At 39.9% G+C, this 18,071-nt stretch overlaps 13 protein-coding genes and 1 non-coding gene across 14 annotated transcripts; 7 read left to right on the plus strand and 7 right to left on the minus strand.

Moving 5' to 3' along the window:
* Positions 1-47: 47 nt before the first annotated feature.
* M896_041310 (cohesin) lies at positions 48-2,090 on the plus strand (the record flags this gene model as incomplete). Its single annotated transcript, XM_014708490.1, has 1 exon — positions 48-2,090. One exon carries the CDS (start codon positions 48-50, stop codon positions 2,088-2,090), a length of 2,043 nt encoding a protein of 680 aa, XP_014563976.1.
* A 57-nt stretch (positions 2,091-2,147) lies between these two features.
* Positions 2,148-2,807, plus strand: M896_041320 (uncharacterized protein; the record flags this gene model as incomplete). The annotated part of the gene is made up of 1 exon (XM_014708491.1): positions 2,148-2,807. One exon carries the CDS (start codon positions 2,148-2,150, stop codon positions 2,805-2,807), a length of 660 nt encoding a protein of 219 aa, XP_014563977.1.
* On the minus strand, positions 2,766-3,800 carry M896_041330 (pseudouridine synthase; the record flags this gene model as incomplete). The annotated part of the gene is made up of 1 exon (XM_014708492.1): positions 2,766-3,800. One exon carries the CDS (start codon positions 3,798-3,800, stop codon positions 2,766-2,768), a length of 1,035 nt encoding a protein of 344 aa, XP_014563978.1.
* A 94-nt stretch (positions 3,801-3,894) lies between these two features.
* On the plus strand, positions 3,895-5,571 carry M896_041340 (subunit beta of phenylalanyl-tRNA synthetase; the record flags this gene model as incomplete). Its single annotated transcript, XM_014708493.1, has 1 exon — positions 3,895-5,571. One exon carries the CDS (start codon positions 3,895-3,897, stop codon positions 5,569-5,571), a length of 1,677 nt encoding a protein of 558 aa, XP_014563979.1.
* A 151-nt stretch (positions 5,572-5,722) lies between these two features.
* On the minus strand, positions 5,723-8,584 carry M896_041350 (superfamily II RNA helicase; the record flags this gene model as incomplete). Its single annotated transcript, XM_014708494.1, has 1 exon — positions 5,723-8,584. One exon carries the CDS (start codon positions 8,582-8,584, stop codon positions 5,723-5,725), a length of 2,862 nt encoding a protein of 953 aa, XP_014563980.1.
* A 74-nt stretch (positions 8,585-8,658) lies between these two features.
* M896_041360 lies at positions 8,659-8,741 on the minus strand. The gene has a single exon. It is a non-coding gene; the product is annotated as a tRNA-Leu (tRNA).
* Positions 8,742-8,867: 126 nt separating this feature from the next.
* On the plus strand, positions 8,868-9,740 carry M896_041370 (uncharacterized protein; the record flags this gene model as incomplete). The annotated part of the gene is made up of 1 exon (XM_014708495.1): positions 8,868-9,740. The coding sequence occupies one exon, from the start codon at positions 8,868-8,870 to the stop codon at positions 9,738-9,740; it is 873 nt and encodes a 290-aa protein (XP_014563981.1).
* A 265-nt stretch (positions 9,741-10,005) lies between these two features.
* Positions 10,006-13,476, plus strand: M896_041380 (chromosome segregation ATPase; the record flags this gene model as incomplete). Its single annotated transcript, XM_014708496.1, has 1 exon — positions 10,006-13,476. The coding sequence occupies one exon, from the start codon at positions 10,006-10,008 to the stop codon at positions 13,474-13,476; it is 3,471 nt and encodes a 1,156-aa protein (XP_014563982.1).
* Positions 13,477-13,593: 117 nt separating this feature from the next.
* M896_041390 (subunit of endoplasmic reticulum translocation complex) lies at positions 13,594-14,112 on the minus strand (the record flags this gene model as incomplete). The annotated part of the gene is made up of 1 exon (XM_014708497.1): positions 13,594-14,112. One exon carries the CDS (start codon positions 14,110-14,112, stop codon positions 13,594-13,596), a length of 519 nt encoding a protein of 172 aa, XP_014563983.1.
* Positions 14,113-14,349: 237 nt separating this feature from the next.
* M896_041400 (subunit of transcription initiation factor TFIID) lies at positions 14,350-14,661 on the minus strand (the record flags this gene model as incomplete). The annotated part of the gene is made up of 1 exon (XM_014708498.1): positions 14,350-14,661. One exon carries the CDS (start codon positions 14,659-14,661, stop codon positions 14,350-14,352), a length of 312 nt encoding a protein of 103 aa, XP_014563984.1.
* A 26-nt stretch (positions 14,662-14,687) lies between these two features.
* Positions 14,688-14,990, minus strand: M896_041410 (uncharacterized protein; the record flags this gene model as incomplete). The annotated part of the gene is made up of 1 exon (XM_014708499.1): positions 14,688-14,990. The coding sequence occupies one exon, from the start codon at positions 14,988-14,990 to the stop codon at positions 14,688-14,690; it is 303 nt and encodes a 100-aa protein (XP_014563985.1).
* A 229-nt stretch (positions 14,991-15,219) lies between these two features.
* On the plus strand, positions 15,220-15,582 carry M896_041420 (homeodomain-containing protein; the record flags this gene model as incomplete). Its single annotated transcript, XM_014708500.1, has 1 exon — positions 15,220-15,582. The coding sequence occupies one exon, from the start codon at positions 15,220-15,222 to the stop codon at positions 15,580-15,582; it is 363 nt and encodes a 120-aa protein (XP_014563986.1).
* A 205-nt stretch (positions 15,583-15,787) lies between these two features.
* On the plus strand, positions 15,788-17,188 carry M896_041430 (signal recognition particle GTPase; the record flags this gene model as incomplete). The annotated part of the gene is made up of 1 exon (XM_014708501.1): positions 15,788-17,188. One exon carries the CDS (start codon positions 15,788-15,790, stop codon positions 17,186-17,188), a length of 1,401 nt encoding a protein of 466 aa, XP_014563987.1.
* A 90-nt stretch (positions 17,189-17,278) lies between these two features.
* On the minus strand, positions 17,279-18,028 carry M896_041440 (uncharacterized protein; the record flags this gene model as incomplete). The annotated part of the gene is made up of 1 exon (XM_014708502.1): positions 17,279-18,028. One exon carries the CDS (start codon positions 18,026-18,028, stop codon positions 17,279-17,281), a length of 750 nt encoding a protein of 249 aa, XP_014563988.1.
* Between the last annotated feature and the right edge of the window lie 43 nt (positions 18,029-18,071).

The raw sequence follows: 18,071 nt of genomic DNA on the forward strand, positions 1-18,071 counted from the left end.
ATTTATGCAGAGCATAGTTGCATAAAAATATTTTTGACAGAGCCTTGATGGACAAAGAAAATGGATCAGATAATATGGCTGATAGCATGGCGTGTGAGCAAAGTAATAACAGTGCACTTCAAGGTTGTCCACTGGACGTATTTACACCTGATGTGTTGATAAATAGACTGAAGGCAATGGATGATTGTACTGATGAGATTACACGAATTATTAATGCTACATACATCAGTCATGCAAAGATCAAGAAGTTGTGCAGAATAGTAAATTCAGTCTCTAATTATAGTACAAGCTCAATAATTGAGATGACGAAAGATAAGAACAGAGCTACAAGATATGTATCAACATATCTGATGCTTATTAGAATACACCGGCTGATTGTGGAAGGCAAGTGTTTTGGGATTGTTGAGGAAATGTACGACGAAGTGTTTTTAGTGCGATTCAGGGATGTTGATCCGAACATAAGGACGCTGTGTGTTGAGTGGATGTATGAGTGGGTTTTGAGTGCACCGAGTGTTTTTGCATCTGCACATTACCTGAAGTATCTCGGATGGGCACTCAGCGATAAGAACGATATGGTGCGTAGGAGAGGAGTAAGGCTAATAACTAAGCTTGTTGAGAAGAATATAGATGTGTGCCAGCTTGTGTCAAGATTCAAGGATAGGATTGTAGAGATTGCATTGGATGACAAGAATCCTGGATTGAAGAACGATGGAAGGATGTTATGCATGATTCTTTATGTGCATGGAATGCTTTTGAAGACAGATATGCTTCGGATTTTGGCAGTTGTTGATGAATGCAATGAAGGTGAAGTATTGAAGAAGGTGATAACAAAGATAATGAATGAGGAGACATCTGAGATAATAAAAGAGTGTCAACTCTCTAATTACAAAGGAGTGCATGAACTCTTATGCAATGCATCGATATTTGTATGTTCATGCATTGCACACACGCCGGAGGATGTGGATATTTTTAGCAGCTTTGTACTGGACTTTCTACGACGAAGAAGCGTGTGCTGTGAATCACGTGTATTGTGCTACTTGAAGATGTTAAAAGTGCTTTCTAATGAAGTTACTGATGTTGAGAAGCATTGTGAGATGCTTGATGTTACAAAAGATAACGAAGAAAATTTGATTGAGGTAATTGAGTCTCTTACATTGATGGATACTGGGGTATTTAGCAAAAGACCTGATGTGACTGATAAGATTTTAGTAAAAGCAAGGGAGCTATGTGTTAGATATGCAAGTGAAAGAATTATATGTGCATTTGTTGATTTGCTTAAGAAGCTTGAATCTGTTTTTTATTCACTGGTGTGGCAATCTGTTGAGCTATTAAGACAAGAAGGAACGATGTTTATGCGTTGCCTGATTAGGTCATTTGATGTTTCTACATACATTGATAATGAATATAGTACAGAGATTAAGTGCTATGCAGCATTATGGAACATTATGTCAGAGGATGGAATAAAGATAGAGCAATACGAACTGAGAGATGTATCAAACTCTGATGTATTATGTGATTTTTTGATTTTTTTTAAGCAAAGATGTGCTGAGCTTGGAGTGCTTGGGATGGAAGCAGAATGCATTGGTAAGGGGAGATGGCTCAAGAGTATTTATAGCAAGTTGTCTATTCTGCTCAACACAGAATCAAAGAATATATTTGTTGATAAACAGTCTTGTATTTCATTATTCAAGCTGATTGAGGAAGAGCTTTTGATTGATCATTGTGACATTTTTTTCGAAGTGTGCGATGCAGAGCTAGTGAGTGAGTTTCTGAATAGGTCGAAGTCAAGGGGAAACCTTGTTTCTGGATACTTCAAGTATCTTGCACGAGTTGAAGAAGGGAATCAAATAAGTAGTGTTGGAAAGATGGTTGCATCGAAATGCGCAGCACTGAAGAAAGGAGCTGATAGAGACAAAGTGATATTCAGAGGAATGAGGATACTTGTTGATATGAAGAGGGAATTTCTGTATGATACGATTCTTGTGTATTTTGTTCCATACCTTAGCAGCAACGAATGTATTGTGATTGAGCAATGCATAGGAAAGTCGCGTCTCAAGATGTCCCTGCTCAAGAGGAGTAAGAGTCGATGATAATAACTGTGTTTGAATAAATTATTGTTTTATAAGCATATTGTGTTGAATGCATGAATGAAGTATGTGTGGAAGGTATTGAAGTATTCGATGAGGAAGGTGGATGAAGAGTGTGCAATGTCGATGTGTGCAGCAAACATTGAGCTGTTTGGAGAGGTAGTTCAGCACTCACAGTTTAGTTCACAAGGTGTTCAGAGACAGAAGTGGTTGCACATATATGAACAGAGCAATATGATGCTTGAAGTTACATTATCTGAGTCATGCATTGAAGTGCAGCTGCATGTGATATCTGCAGCTCGGCATGAAGTTGTGCTACTGGAGCGAACAAGTTTTGAGATGGAATGCGAAATTGATGTATGCATAAAAAGAAAAGCGATTTCATGCAGATATGTAGATAGAAGATTCAAGATTATGCTTGTTGATGAGAAAGAGACACATTCTTTTGATCAACAACTGGAGACAACATCATACAGACATAGTAAAAAATATCGATACAAGACCATCTTTGATGAGTTTGTTAAGATGACCACATATTCATTAGAAACTGGCAATCAATTCACATGTGATTATGCTGTTGGATGTGTAAAATCAGCATCCAGCGCATCTATGCATCATGAGACGAATAGAAGCAAATTAGTGAAGCAACTTTTAATTTTAGTTTGCAAGGAAATCGGTTCAATCCAAAAAGACCATATTTTCCCGGTGGAACCTAACTGAGTCAAGAGAAGCAAAGAACCCAATCAGATTTTTCCTCTTATAGATTTCTGGATAAATCACTGTCTTCTTGTACTCTTCTCGCTGTGATTCATCCACTTCAATGCATTCTATTGATGAGCCTTTTCTTAACCTGTGGAAGATTGGCTTATCAAGAAGAAGATACTGCGAAGGACTTTTTGGAACATGAATGCTCTGATTGCTAAATGCCATGCTAAACTTGATGTCAATGTTATTTCTTTGGTATCTGCACAGCAGCATTGCAAAAAACACCATCTTCCTGATTTGATGCAACAAAAAGCTCTGTCCAGTGATTTCGAGTTTAACATATTCTATACCGTCAGATGTGTATGGATCAGAGACTACGATTGATCGGATATATCTTTTTGTTCCCTTGTCTGTGTTTTGCTTTGTGAAGTTGTGGAAGTCCTGTGTGCCCAGGTATTTCTGAAGGATCTCGTTGAAAACCTGAATGTCTTCTTTGAGCGAAGTGTATCCGACGATTTGGTCCACCAAACTTTCTGGATAGTCTCTCCATACTCCAAACTTTTCTTTTAAAATATCAGATTTTTGCATTTCATGGACTTCTTGAGAAAAGCTGCTTTGCATAAGAAAGAAGGTAGGTACGACATATTCATAGATCCTGGAGTCTGCTTGCTTGGATGGTATAATGCTTTTTGGAAGACGCACTATATCATATAGATGGATGGATTCTTGCAATAATGCGTCTCTAAGACTGTTTACGAACTCAGGTGTTATTGGAACGGATATTTTGGCAGAAACGAGGTTGAATGCAGCATGAACGCCCTTGTCTGTCCTTGAAGATGACTTCATATGGATTTTCCTTGGATCTTCAGCGTTCTGTTGCGTTATGGCGCCTGTTTTTAGTAGGGATTGTGCAATTGTCTTTTCTATTGTGTGAAGGTCGTTATTGAGCTGTAAGCCGTGGTATGCACTGCCGTTGTATCCGACAAGCAGTCCGACTCGTATCTTCATTACAGGGGTTTAATGAATTTATGCATAGAGACAGCATACAAGAAGTTGATTACAGGCATGTGTTGTGAAATACAGGTAAAAAGCAGGCCCCAATATGCCTACGATTCTGGCAGAGAAAGAAAGCCTTGAGGAATATCTTGAGATGGAGATTGATGATGAGAGTTTTGAGAAGATTCTGTTTGAGTATGGGCTGGAGATGGACGGGGTTGTCAAGGAGGACGGACGGATTATGTACAGGATTGAGGTTCCGGCCAATAGATATGACTTGCTATGCTCAGAAGGACTGTGCCAGGCACTTAAGGTATTTTTTTCGAAGTGTGTGTATGAGCCAATCAATATATTAGCAGGACAACTGAGAGTGGAGAATGAAGGAGGATGCGAAAGACCATGGATAGCATGCGCAGTAATACGAGGCATTGACTTTGGAAACGAGAGGATATACAGAAGTTTTATTGAGTTCCAGGAGAAGCTTCATCTGACGATTGGTAGGAATAGGAAGCTAGCATCTGTTGGAACCCATGATTTTGATAAACTGGAAGGTCAGATTGTGTATAAGAGTATAATGCCTGAGAATATTGTGTTTACACCACTGAATGGAGACAAGGAGATTCGAGGAGATGAGATGGAAGAGTACTTTGGACAAGGGAGCAAGATTGGCAAGTATTTGAAGTTAATTGAGAGTAACGACAAGTATGTATGTTTTGAGGATGCAAAAGGAGTGATGTCTGTGCCGCCAATAATCAATAGTGAAAGAAGTAAGATAGATGAAAAGACAAAGAATGTGTTTGTGGAAGTGACAGGGGCTGATTTCAACAGAGTTAACACAATGCTCAGGTTGATTATAGGTGCATTTAGAGGGGAGAGTGTTGAAAGTGTTGAGATTGTAGGCAGAGAAACGACGATTAGGACACCAGTTGAATTTAATAGAGTGCATAAGCTCATGCTTGAAGAGATAAACAAAGGGCTTGGCCTGAATCTAACTGTAGAGCAATCTAAAGAATGTTTGGAGAGGATGATGCATCGTGTGAGAGTTATTGATGAGGGAAGCCTTGAGGTGAGTGTGGATGACATGCGATCTGATGTTCTTCACAAGTGTGATCTGCTTGAGGATGTTGCAATTGCATATGGATTCAATAATTTTGAAAGGAAGTTTCCGCTTACACATTGCATAGGGCGTGAGGATGCGTTGAATAAGTTTTGCGACAAGCTTAGGCTTGAGTTTGCATCGATGGGGTTTGATGAGTGTCTGACATTGAGTTTATTGTCTAATAAAGAGAATATGATAGAGAGGGAACGAGCTGTGGCAGTAAAGAATCCCAAGTCTTTTGGGTATGAAGAGGTCCGTACATCACTTATTCCTGGGCTGATGAAGGTTATTGCGTCGAATCTACATGTAAAGATTCCTTTCAAAGTTTTTGAGGTTTCTGATGTTGTTTTTATGAACAATGCATGGGAGTGTGGAGCAAGGAATGGTAGAATGCTTGCAGCAATGTATTCTGGAGGGCGAGCCGGGCTTGAAGAGGTTCAAGGACCGCTTTCACTTATTTTAGAAAAGTGTGGAGTTAACAAGTATGTGTATTGTGCATATGAGGATGATACAAGGTATCTAAAGAATCAAGCCGCACAGGTGATTGTAAACGGTGAACTGATTGGGACTGTTGGTGTCTGTAAGCCTGAACTATGTGAGCTTTTCAAAATTCCTTATGCAATCTCATGTTTTGAAGTTGATGCAGAAAAGTTATTTTTGATGTTTATCAAGAGGATGTCTTGAATCGATGCATAAGCATAATAAGTTTAGCCAACAGAATTATTTGAAATTATAATGGAGAAGATAGAAAGCATGTATATGCCTTCTGAGAATACATTTAAATAAAAGCATCTGGTTTATTGAAATACTCGTTATCCATCATTTTATGAACTTCTCATATGTAAAGTGAGTTTGCAAAGATTATGTCTCGCTTGATCTTGGTAATTCCCAACTCAAACATGCTTTCCAAATCTGTGTTTCCTATTACTCTTGCTGCACAGCCAAGCTGCCTGAAAAGTTCCTCCAGTCTTCGGAAGGTTCGGATTATGCTTCCTTCAAAGATGCTTGTACTGTTGCATATGGCTGTAAATGTGTGTCCACACACCCACATTCTCACAACATCCATCAATTCGTATGAAAACCTTTTTAGATACACTGCAGGATCAGCACCTATCGAACAAGATTTCAGCACTTTACATACCTTTTCAACAGAGTCACTCAAGAGCTTGTAATATCGTTTGTTTTCATCGCTGAGCACAAAGTTCTCAGAGTCCCACTCCTCAAACACAATGCAAGACAGCAAAGGAATAAAGTGCTCGGCAGGAAGCCCAGCAAAATCCCCATTCAGGATCATCTCTGTAAGCACAAGCTCATCACCAGAAGAAATCTCGCATGCCATTTTCCCCTTGATCAGCACCGTTGTGTCATCGCAGTATTCAAGCTTCTTCAAAACCTCAATCATTTTCATGCATTCTTTCATGTGATAAATCTCATAAAGTTGGTTTAGCTCAGATAGCTTGCTAAGGTATTTTCTTTTTGAAACTTCGCTTATAAAGTATTGTTTACATTCAGCCATTGATTCCAATTGGATTGCCATGTCTCCATGATTACTAACATCTTGTTCACATGTGTATGAATTGCATAAGCATTTATCTTTGCATCTAGACCGTCTTGAACATTCAGATATTCCTGGTATTCTTTGATTGTTGCAGTCATTCAGGTCTATTTCTTCCACACACTTTCCATTCAGAAATTCCAATCCGCATGAAAGCAAACATTTTGTAGACACATTGCCACATATGGCACACTCATCTCCATTCCATCCAGGACATTTATCAGCAATCTTTGCCTCAATGTCTTCTATATTCTTATCAAGATCTGAATCAATCAAAATCTTCTCAAATTTTCTGGAAAACACTTTTAAGTTCAGTTTTACTCTGCTGTTGTACACACAGTCCACATAATGCAACGGATAATTACACATATATACTCCCTTGTCTGTATTCACCATGCACCGCACATTTTCATTTACCTTAGACACAATTGCATTTCGCACAATCAATGATGGGCCGCCTCTCGGAATAAACAGATCAACCACTCTTCCTTTCTTCAAGTATTCCCCAATCATTGGCTTCAAGCTCATGTTACGTTCAACCCTCATGGTTTCCCTTTCAATGTACATCCTGGCAACATCATTCGGCTTCATCTGCTCCAGCTGCGCATACATCTCAAAAACCTCTGCCTCCTTACCCAGAGACTTTTTGTAAGCTTGGAAATGGAAAAAACTTCTGCTAATCAAATACAATGGGTTGAGGTCTTCAACTCTCATTAAATTCAGAATCATATTGTATGTCAATCTAAATGCACTAATAAGGTTCTCAGACGACGGGGAAAGCAATCTGTCAACTTCTTTCTGTGTGATAGGCTCTGATATGATACAAATCACAATACCCATCTCATCGAGTCCTCGGCGTCCTGCTCTTCCACTCATCTGAATGTACTCTCCAGGATTAATCAGTCTTGTTCGCTCGCCATCATACTTCTTCAATGCAGTAAACACAACAGACTTGGCAGGCATGTTCAGTCCAATTGAAAACGTCTCTGTTGCAAATAAAACCTTCAGAAGACCCTCTTGGAAAAGAATCTCAACAACCTCCTTGATTATTGGAAGAAGTCCTGAGTGATGTATTCCAATGCCCCTTGCAAGAAGAGGCAGGATGTTCTGAATGATCGGGATCTCCCTATCCTCCTTGCGCAGTGATACAATTGCATTTGTAAAGATCATCCGGACCATCTTAGCCTCCTCATCTGACAGATAATTTCCATCGAGTTGAGTAGCAAAGCGCTCACAATCCTTTCTTCTGAATGAAAAAACAACGACAGGAAGCGAAGCATCCTTGATTGCATTGTTGACATCCTTATATCCGATTTTTCTCTTCCTTGTGGATCGCATTGCTGAAAGAAAATTTGATTTGTGGAATTTTGTGTCTTTTATCTTGTATAACTTATCAGACTTGAAATAATGCACTAACGGAGTCACACGCTTTTCAGTGTAAACAACATGTACGACCTGGTTCTGGATGAAGCTTATCCATTCAGCAAATTCCAATGCATTTGGAATGGTAGCGCTCAGAAATACCATTCGGATGTGCTTTGGAAGCAGTATGATTGTTTCCTCCCATACAACGCCACGCTCTTTGTCACGCATGTAGTGAATCTCATCAAATATTATCCAATGAATCTCCCTAACTACCTCGCCTCCCCTGTATAGCATGTTTCTAAGAATCTCTGTGGTCATCACAAGGCAAGATGCAGTAGGATTAATAGTGACATCTCCGGTCATTAGGCCCACGTCTTGGAACTCAGAAAGCAATTCTCTGTATTTCTGGTTTGATAAAGCTTTGATTGGAGATGTGTAAACAACACGCTGCTTGCTCTTGAGCGACATTGCAATTGCATACTCGGCAACAACGGTCTTCCCTGAGCTTGTGTGTGCACTTACAAGAACACTTTCGTCTCTTTCCAGGCTGCATACTGATATCTTTTGGAAGTCGTCAAGCTCAAAAAGATATGTCTTTGAAGATGGTCTCTGAAAGACAGTTGGAAGTGATGTGTAAGCGTATCCAAACGGAACCACAGCCTCGTGACGAGTGCCTCCTCTGTCAAATATGTCGACGACCTCTGTCCTTTTGCCTGACTTCTGAGGTGCATCCAGAAAAATATGATTGTGTGGATCCTGGCATGTGGCATTGTCCATTTGTAGGGTGTATAAATAAAACGGAAATGCATATGTTGAATTCTGTGGATGATTGTAAATGTGTGCAAAACATATGGGACCTAGGGGACTCGAACCCCTGCACGATTACCGTATTCGATCTTGAGCCGAACGCCTTAGACCACTCGGCCAAAGTCCCACACACATGAAGCGTCATACAGGGTTCCGTATCCATCTGCATGCATAATAATATTGCGCAGAATGTGTGTGAGATACAATATGTAACGGTTATCAAAGCTGTTTATGCAATTTAGACCCTTAGAAAATGCTGTCTGTAGAGCAAGTAACATCGGTACATGAATCAATTGGTAAATATGAAAACTCGGCATTGATGCTTGTGAAGTTTCTGTTGAACATGCTTATTTCTGTAACAAACACTAGGGAAAAATCAAGGATATTTTTTCTTTTCCCACTTGAAGTCTATGAAAGTGTCCCAGGCAGATACATTCTTCAGCCGTTTCATCCAACCGTTAGGCAGGTCTTGGACACAGAGGAGGATGCAAAATATGCAATTGAGGCGTTTGAGGAGATGCTGTGCGATTTGGATTCCAGAGTAGATGCGTTAATAGGCAAAGAGCACAGAGCAGAGTACATTCAGTTTGAAAATGAAGTAGGAGTGTATTTCAAGCAATACTTCGAAGATATGGACGAGTTAAAGATTCCGTTTGAAATGAGAAATCCGGGATTGTACTCGAAAGGAAAGGATCCAAGGGTTTGCTTCAAAGACATACTTGATCTTCTTCCTGCATTTAAATGCAATGATGCGAAGTCAAGTGAGCTGTTTATGCGAGTTTATAGAACGATCAACTTTAATGAAACACTGACAAATTCGATAATTATAAAGAGGATCTGCTCAGTGAGTTCACAAATAAATGATGATTTGATCAATCTACATTTGAGCAATGCAATTGCCGACGAGGTCATGTGCCAGAATAGCCGTATGCTGCGAACGTTTGTTGAGGCTTCGGTGATCAGGTACAAGATCATGGACTCGGTTTTCTTCATCAATCAGCTCGACTGTGAGATTGTGCATAAAGAGCGTGAGGAGTCCAGTATACTAGGGATGATAGCAGGGGTTATTATAGGTGTTTGTGTACTTGTTGCAGGGTGTATTTTGAAAGTGCTATTTCCTTTCTAAGGTTATCCATGGACACAGCTATTATTTTAAATGCTTATTATTTGATGTTTTGTGTTGTATTTTGAGTGTGTCTGATTGCTTATATAAAGAGAATGTATGTCTGATTGCTTATGTATGGAGTTACATAAATAGAGTGTGTGCCAAGTTGTTTATGCATGGAGTTATATAAAGAGTGTTCATAGAGGTATGTATTAAATGTATATCTATATAGATTTACGCATAAAGTAACTCAAAAACAGTTAAAAAAAATGTGTGTGTAGGCAGCATGGGATTGGAGAAAATAGAGGTGGAGAACTTCAAGTCGTATCGTGGAAAGCACCTGATAGGACCTTTTGATAGGTTGACGTGTGTAATAGGGCCAAATGGATCTGGTAAAAGCAATGTGATGGATGCGATCACGTTTTGCCTTGGAGTTGGAGCGTGGCGCTTGAGAACAAGTAGTGTGCGTGGAGTGATCAATGAGGGAAGCGGATATGCAAGTGTAACGCTACATATTGCAACGAATAGCTGGACGAGAATGTTGTACAGGCGTGTTGATGTAAATGGACGAAGTAGCTACGCCGTTGATGACGATAGTGTTGGATATGATAAGTTCCAAGAAGCTTTGCAGCAGATGAATGTGATGATGGATGCACGGAACTTTATGGTTTTTCAGGGAGATGTTGGAAAGGTTGGTCGAATGGCACCGATGGAGATTACAAGATTATTTGAGGAGATGAGTGGTAGTGGTGAGTTGAAGGATATATATGAGGAGAAGGCTAGAATACAGAGTAAGGCATTGAGTGACTGTGCAATGCTTTTTGAGGAAAGAAAGGATCTGTGTATAAGGATGAAGGAAGCAGAGGAGGTTAAGGAGCAAGAAGAGGAGTTTAGAAGGATGATTGCAAGAAAGACAAGTTTGCAGAGGGAGATAACAATTCATGAGCTGTATCGTAAGGTGAATGATATCAAAGAAATATGCACGAGGAAGCAAGGTATTGATAAAGAAGTAAAGGAAGTGCAAGGTTGTATTGATTGCAAAGAGAGGGAGATTGCTCAGTATAGATCCAGGATGAATGAAGCGCGCAGAGAGTATTTTGAGGCGAATTCACGAGTTTCTAAGCAACGAGAACTGATTAAAGAAAAACAAATGATTGTGTGTAAGAATGAGCACGATGAGGAGAGTAGAAGAGCACAAATGATGGATATTGATTACAGAATGAAAGCCAAGCAAATCTTTATCGTAGAGAAGACAAAGGAGATTGCTAAGCGAAATAAAGAGCTTGAAGAGGTTTGTAAGGAGTGTGGAAGATTGGAGATGATGGAACTTGATAGGATGCAGGCATTGGAATGTACAAGACAGATTGAGGAACTATATGAAAAAGAAAAGACAATGCAAAGTATGTGTGGAAGTGATATAAAGATGCTGGATTTGCTTGATCTAGAAGAATATCCAAAGAAGATTCTGAAAGGAGAATACATAGAGAAGTTGAACATGTTAAAGGAGAAGAATGAACAATACCAGGACAGTCTGAATGAAATAAGGAAAGCAAGATCCAATTTAGTATTCAAGATAGACAATCTTAATGAGTCTGAGCAGAGACTTAGAGAGAAGATTGGTATGCACGAGGCAAAATATGATAGACTTGCTGAAGAAGAGAAAGAGAAGAATGCAAGACTTACTGAATTGTTGGGAGAGATTCTTAGGATTAAGGGAAGAAAAAGGATTGATAGCAAGCGGTCTATAATCAAGGCAACAGTGGGCACGCTTAAAACGATGTTTCCGGGAGTGTATGGATGCGTTGTTGATCTTATACGCCCAACACAGGACAGATATGAGGTGGCGTTATCTATGCTTTTTGGAAGTCACGACCTATCGGTTGTGGTTGATACTGAGGCCACAGCGGTGTCCTGTATTAATTTTGTGCGAGACAAGAGATTATGCAAGATGACTTTTCTTCCACTGCAGAGCATGAATAGTGATGTAAAAGGCACAGGTGATGTATTGAAGGATATCAGAGCGACTAATGGAGTGCGCATGGCAAGAGATACTGTGGAATATGATTTGAAGTATAAGAAAGTTGTGATGTACTTGCTTAATGATAAATTGATATCTGATAGCCTGGATGTGTCAAGGAGCATATGCTATGGAAAGGGAATGAAGATGAGTGTGTGCAGTTTAGACGGAGTGTATATTCATGGAGGAGGATGCCTTATGACTGGAGGAGGATGTCAGAGGAATCGGTTTGAAGAAGATGAGCTTGATAGTCTGATGAAGAGTAGATCTGAGGTTCTTTGTGATCTTAAGAAGATTCATGACATGAAAGCAGAGCTTTCACATGTTGAGATATGTAGGGAAAGAATATTGGTATGGAATGCAAGTAAATGCAAAGAGATGGATGAACTCAAGAGAATAGATGTGGAGATTGATAAGTTGGAAAAGAAGCTTATTGAAATTGATCATCAGGAGAAGGAGGTACTGGAAGGTTTAAATAATTTAGACAAAGAGATCTGTGCTGTTGAGCAAAAGAAGCTGATGTTAGGGAATAAACTTTGTGAGACAGAATCCAAGGTGTTTGAGGGGGTATTTCCTAATAAATATTTTGGAAGTTATAAGGAATACAAAGAGGCTAAATCCAATGATGTGTTTACTCGAAGACTTGTTGAATGTGAAGGATTGAAGCTTAGGATTAGAAGTAGAATTGCAGGACTGGACCAAGAGATGAGTGGCATTGCAGAAGAAATTGAGATTATGAATGAGGAAAGAAAGTGGTTGAGTAGAACTATTGAGGGTGATGCAATTGACATGAATCTAATGAGTAGAGAACTTATTGATCTTGAAAGCGATGAAAGTGCCAAGGCCAAGGAAATGGAAGTGATTCGGAATGAATCTAAGGACATGAACAACGAGTTCCGAAAGCTTGTATGCAAACGGAACGAGCTTGATAAGGAAGCAGTGAACTGTATGTCTGCAAAAGAGCGCCTTGAAGAAGAAGTCAAGAACATAATGATGTTTTCTGCAATGGAGGAGATTGCGATTCCTTACGTTGGGGGTGAGATGTCGATGGACAATATTGACTTTTCTGAGGTATCTGGAGATGCAGAGCAGCTCGAAAGAGAATTTGAGGAGATCAACATGAAGATGGAGAGGCATGCGCCACCTAAAAGAATGGAAAGCACAGAGAATGACCGATCTAAATATATGAAGATCAACAGCGAGTATGAAAGACTTAAGGAGGCAGCCATTAAAGCAAAGAGCGAATTCAATGATGTCAAGAAGAAGCGAACTGGCATGTTTGCTGAATGCTTTGAGAAGGTAAATAAGGAGGTTTCAAGGATATACAAGGCACTTACCACAACGGACACATCTGAGGGAAATGCATATTTAGTTCTTGAGAACCAAGCAGAACCATACAAAGGAGGTGTTGGGTTCCACCTGATGCCGCCAAGCAAGCGCTTCAGAGAAATGAGATTACTTTCTGGGGGTGAGCGAACCATGGCAACACTGTCTTTGCTGTTTTCGTTCCATTCATACAGGCCAGCACCTTTCTATGTGTTTGACGAAATAGATTCTGCATTAGATAAAGAAAACGTTGCGAGGATTATATCATTTATGCTTTCATGCAACGCACAGTTTATTTTGATTACCTTGAGACCGACGATATTCCAGCACAGCGACAGTCTTGTTGGGATATACAAGGATCCGTATGCTCATTCAAGCAGAATCCTGACGTATAGACTGAATAGCGAATATTAAAATCATTGAAATGCATCTTTACTATGCAATTGCCTTGCTTTGGTTATTTGTAACACAAAATGTTGAATTGAATTTAATACTAAGGTTGATCAGTACTCAGGTACTGAGCTAGATTTTCTACACTACATCGGTTCTGGTCTCAAGCCTCTTGAACAGCTCAGACTCAAGAAATTCTCTTTTCTTCAGGTAAAGTGCATCTTCCATGCCATTCTTAATTTTTTTGTTTGTGCTTCCTGATGAGCCAGCCTTACTTGCATCCTTGAATATCTCATCTCCATACCCATGCTTGAGAATGTTTGCCTCAGACTCAATACACATCTTTTCCAGTTCGTAGTTCTTGCTTTTCTTGTTCATATGCTCCCAGTATGCTTCGCTTATCATTCTATTTTCGTACAGTCCTCCAATCACTTCCATGTCCTTCTCAAGCTTTGTTACTCTCTCTAAGAAGACTGCAGCTGCCTTTGTCAACTGCTTCAAAAGCACTTGCTGCAGGCTTCCATCTGATTTCATTCCAAAGTACTTCTCAAGCTCTGTATTATGTGCTTCATATGCCAGCCTTTCCCTGCGCCCATACTTCTTAATAAGAGAATACAGAACAATGATCAATGAAATAATTACAGCAATAAGTAGAAACATTCAAAGGGTTTGCATAATGCTTTATTTGTGTATCAAAATGTGCAAGTAATATATTTAAATATACAAGTAATGTGTTCAATGCATAAACAATGTATTCAAACAAACATTACACAAGTGATTCCTGAATTATTATCAATTCATCAGTGTTAATCGCCAATACATATAGGAATGCTTGTAAAGAACAAATGCATCCAGATCTAAACATTGTCAAACAACTATCTTTAATTATTACTCTTTTCAATCCTTCTCGTAGTCCTTCGGTTCAAAAGCCTTCTTTGCAAGCTTGATTTCTTCATTTGTTATCAGCAGATGCCTGACCCTGGTATACTTCTTCCTATCTCTCTTGAGATGATAAAGCAAATCTTCTGTCTTTGTCTTTCCTTTTACTTGTGCCATGTTGTGAGTGTTTGTCAATAAAATGCTCAAATAATCCAACACGTATCCATGGAGAGCCTCAGCAGTGTCGTATCTTGGCGCACTTACATCTCCATACCCATACATCATCACCTTGATGTCCTTCATGAAGCTTATTTTCCTTCCATCCTTCATATTGGGGATGCTAGTAAAATATGGACTTACATGCTCACAATCACTCCACAATCTCCATATGAAATAACAACACAACTTACAACACTACCAACAGTAAATCTACTACACAAGTGCTCTTCAGGATCGAACTCAGCCGGTCTAAACACCGCACGATATTCCAAACTGCATCTTTTTCCATCAACTTCGAATATGCGCAGTACAACTTGCGTGAAAGACACCCGTACAATTTTAGCTGTTGCTTTGCATCCTATTTCTGGAAGACCTATCTCTACAAACGGACATCCGTTGTGAAGTAGAATATCTGCCTGATAACCTGGAAGACTGATCATCAGGGCGGCACATCTCATGGATTTGAATGCATTGGCCATAATGCGCAATACTCCTTATCCCTAGCATTATCTTGGCATGAATCTTAGTAAGCCCCTTGAATTACAGGGAAAGGAGAATTGAATTGAATGCAAATCACAGTATTTACAAAGGACACAGGGTACAAAAGGAACGTACAGTGCATCTGATAGGATCAAACTATATTTTAATACACGGCAATGAATACCGAGAATGAACAGGAAGGTGGTGGAGTACAAGATCATAGACTCGAAGAAGGACATTGCCAAGATCTATGATACTAAGGAAAGGCCGAAGAGAATTAGAATGATACTCTCTGAATGGCAAAGCATGATGCTTGAGCAAGCCTTCCGAATGAATCCGTATCCTGGTAGGGCTGAGAAATACAACATGTTTATGAAGACAAGGATTCCGATGAAAAACATAAACATCTGGTTCCAGAACAGGCGTGCGAAGGAAAGGTCGCTATATGAAGAGGGTCTGCTGAACATTGATCACCCAGTACCTGTGTGGAGCGAGATAGAGATCGCAAGTCAGCAGATTTGTGAAGACTTACACAAGTACTACAGATACTAAGCGTCATGGCCGTGTGCAAGTGTGCTGAGTGAGACAAGAACATACATTTTGGAATAGGATTGTGTATTATGCTATAGCAATGCACTACTGAAAGGCACTAATGCCGATCAAACAAAATAAATTATTGACATGAAAATTCAGCGCTTTGGCCTGTATGGAGAAGACTTGCATAAATCTTAGAATGTGCCACCCTGGAAACACTTACATGATTGCCGATCTTGGAAAGTCAATAACAGCAGCGTTATCGAATCTTGTGAATTCGCAAGCAACAGACCAGCAGATTGAAGCAGCAATAAAGGAAATATCGAACTCACTGATACTCTCGAATGTGAATCCGAAGTATGTTCGCGATCTAAGGGCAGAACTGAATCAGAAGCTGAAGACAGATGCGATCGCACCTGGAGTAAACAAGGGAAAGGCGGTGCAGAATGCAGTTTATGACAAACTGGTTGATCTTCTGGATCCGAAAAGCAAAGGATATGAGATCAGGAAAGGGAAGGGGAATGTGGTGATGTTTGTTGGTCTGCAGGGATCTGGAAAGACAACGAGCATATGCAAATATGCAAACTTCTACAGAAAGAAGGGATATAAAGTAGGGATTGTGTGTGCAGATACATTCAGGGCAGGAGCATTTGATCAGGTAAAGCAGAATGCATTGAAGATCAAAGTACCATTTTTTGGAAGTTCTGATGCAGATCCTGTGAAAGTTGCATGTGCAGGAGTTGAGAGGTTCAGAAAGGACAAGTTTGAGCTGATCCTTGTGGACACGAGTGGTAGACACACACAGGAGAGCGAACTGTTTACAGAGATGAAGGAAATAGTTGCAGGAATATGCCCGGACAATATTGTGTTTGTGATGGATGCAGGAATAGGACAATCTGCGGAGGACCAAGCGCTTGGATTCAAGAGAGCTGTAGATGTTGGTTCAATTATATTGACGAAGATTGATGGGACAACAAAGGCAGGAGGAGCAATAAGCTCTGTTGCAGCAACTAAATGTCCGATTGAATTTGTTGGGACTGGAGAGGGCATGGAGGACATTGAGGTATTCCATGCAAGGAGGTTTGTATCAAAGATGCTCGGGATGGGCGATGTCGAAGGGCTTGTTGAGAAGATAGAAAGTCTTGGGATAGATGAAAAAGAGGTTGTGAGGAAGCTGAAGCAGGGAAGTTTTACTATTGGAGACTTCTACGAGCAGTTCCAGAAGATCCTGAGTCTTGGGCCGGTGTCTAAGCTGCTGCAGATGATTCCTGGATTTTCTGGGCTTTCTATGCCTGATGAGAGTACATTTAAGAAGTTGATATATGTTTTTGACTCATTCAGCCGATCTGAGCTTGATTCCACGGGAGAGCTGTTTGAAAAGCAGCCAAACAGGATTCTAAGAGTTGCAAGAGGAAGTGGAACATCTGTCGAAGGTGTTTCAGAGATACTTTCACAGTTCAAGAAGGTCAGCGGAATGATGCAGAAATTCAGCTCAATGCCTGGAATGGAAAATATGTTTGGAGATCCGTCGAAAATGAACCTATCGCAGAAGATGAAGATGAAGGATCAAGTAAAGGACATGCTTCCAAAGGACTTATTTGATCAAATAGGATCTATGTTTTGAATGTGCGATGTGTTTTTTAATTAAAAGATATGCAGGTTGAGAATTTACTATAGTTGGTATTCAGGAGTGGCACTGTTGAGAATGCACATGCTATGTGCTTTTACTTTCTGACAGGCTGGCGAATCCCTCAATCCCACGGAATGCGATTGCGTTTGATTCATCAATGTGGTTCTTACAAGCATCACCCATGAGCACGATCTCCGAAATGTGGTTCCTGATGTTTCGTATTAGCCCGATTATTCCTTTTTTTTTCGCAATGCTTGCTTTTATCATGTCCTTGATGATATCTTGTGTGTCAATAGAGATTGCTATGTCAATGAGTTTCTCGATGTCTCTGTTGAACTTCATTGAATACTCAATCAGCCGAAGTGACATTGCTCTTAGTCGCTTGCATTCCATCTTGTCCATGAGTTCGCCTGAAGTTCTTAGTGTTTGTAGATCAACAGCAATTGTCTTATAGTTGTAGTAGAATGCATCGTCATTTACATTTCTGTCGTATGTGCCTTTTTCCTTTAGCATGTTTATATTTACAGCGAATCTGTTCAGGATCCTATCGCAATACATGCTATCCAGATCATATTCTACATCTCTTTTTATCCACAGTTTCTTTGGAGTGTATGTTCTTGACCTGATATCTGTATATGTGTATTCATCTGCATTGAATGAACTTTGATTTGCATGACTGGCTCTGCTGTGTTTACTATCAATGCAATTATCAGTATCATTATGCGCATTATCATCTTCATAAATATCATGTTGTTTAATGGAAGTATTTTCGATGCTGCCTTCAATATACTGATTAGTTGGATTATCATCAGAACTACCATCGATGTCTACCATATAGATAGTGGTTGCATTCCTCACAGTATCGCCTGAATCACTA

Source organism: Ordospora colligata (assembly GCF_000803265.1).
Source record: "Ordospora colligata OC4 chromosome Unknown contig_04, whole genome shotgun sequence".
Taxonomy (NCBI): domain Eukaryota; kingdom Fungi; phylum Microsporidia; family Ordosporidae; genus Ordospora; species Ordospora colligata.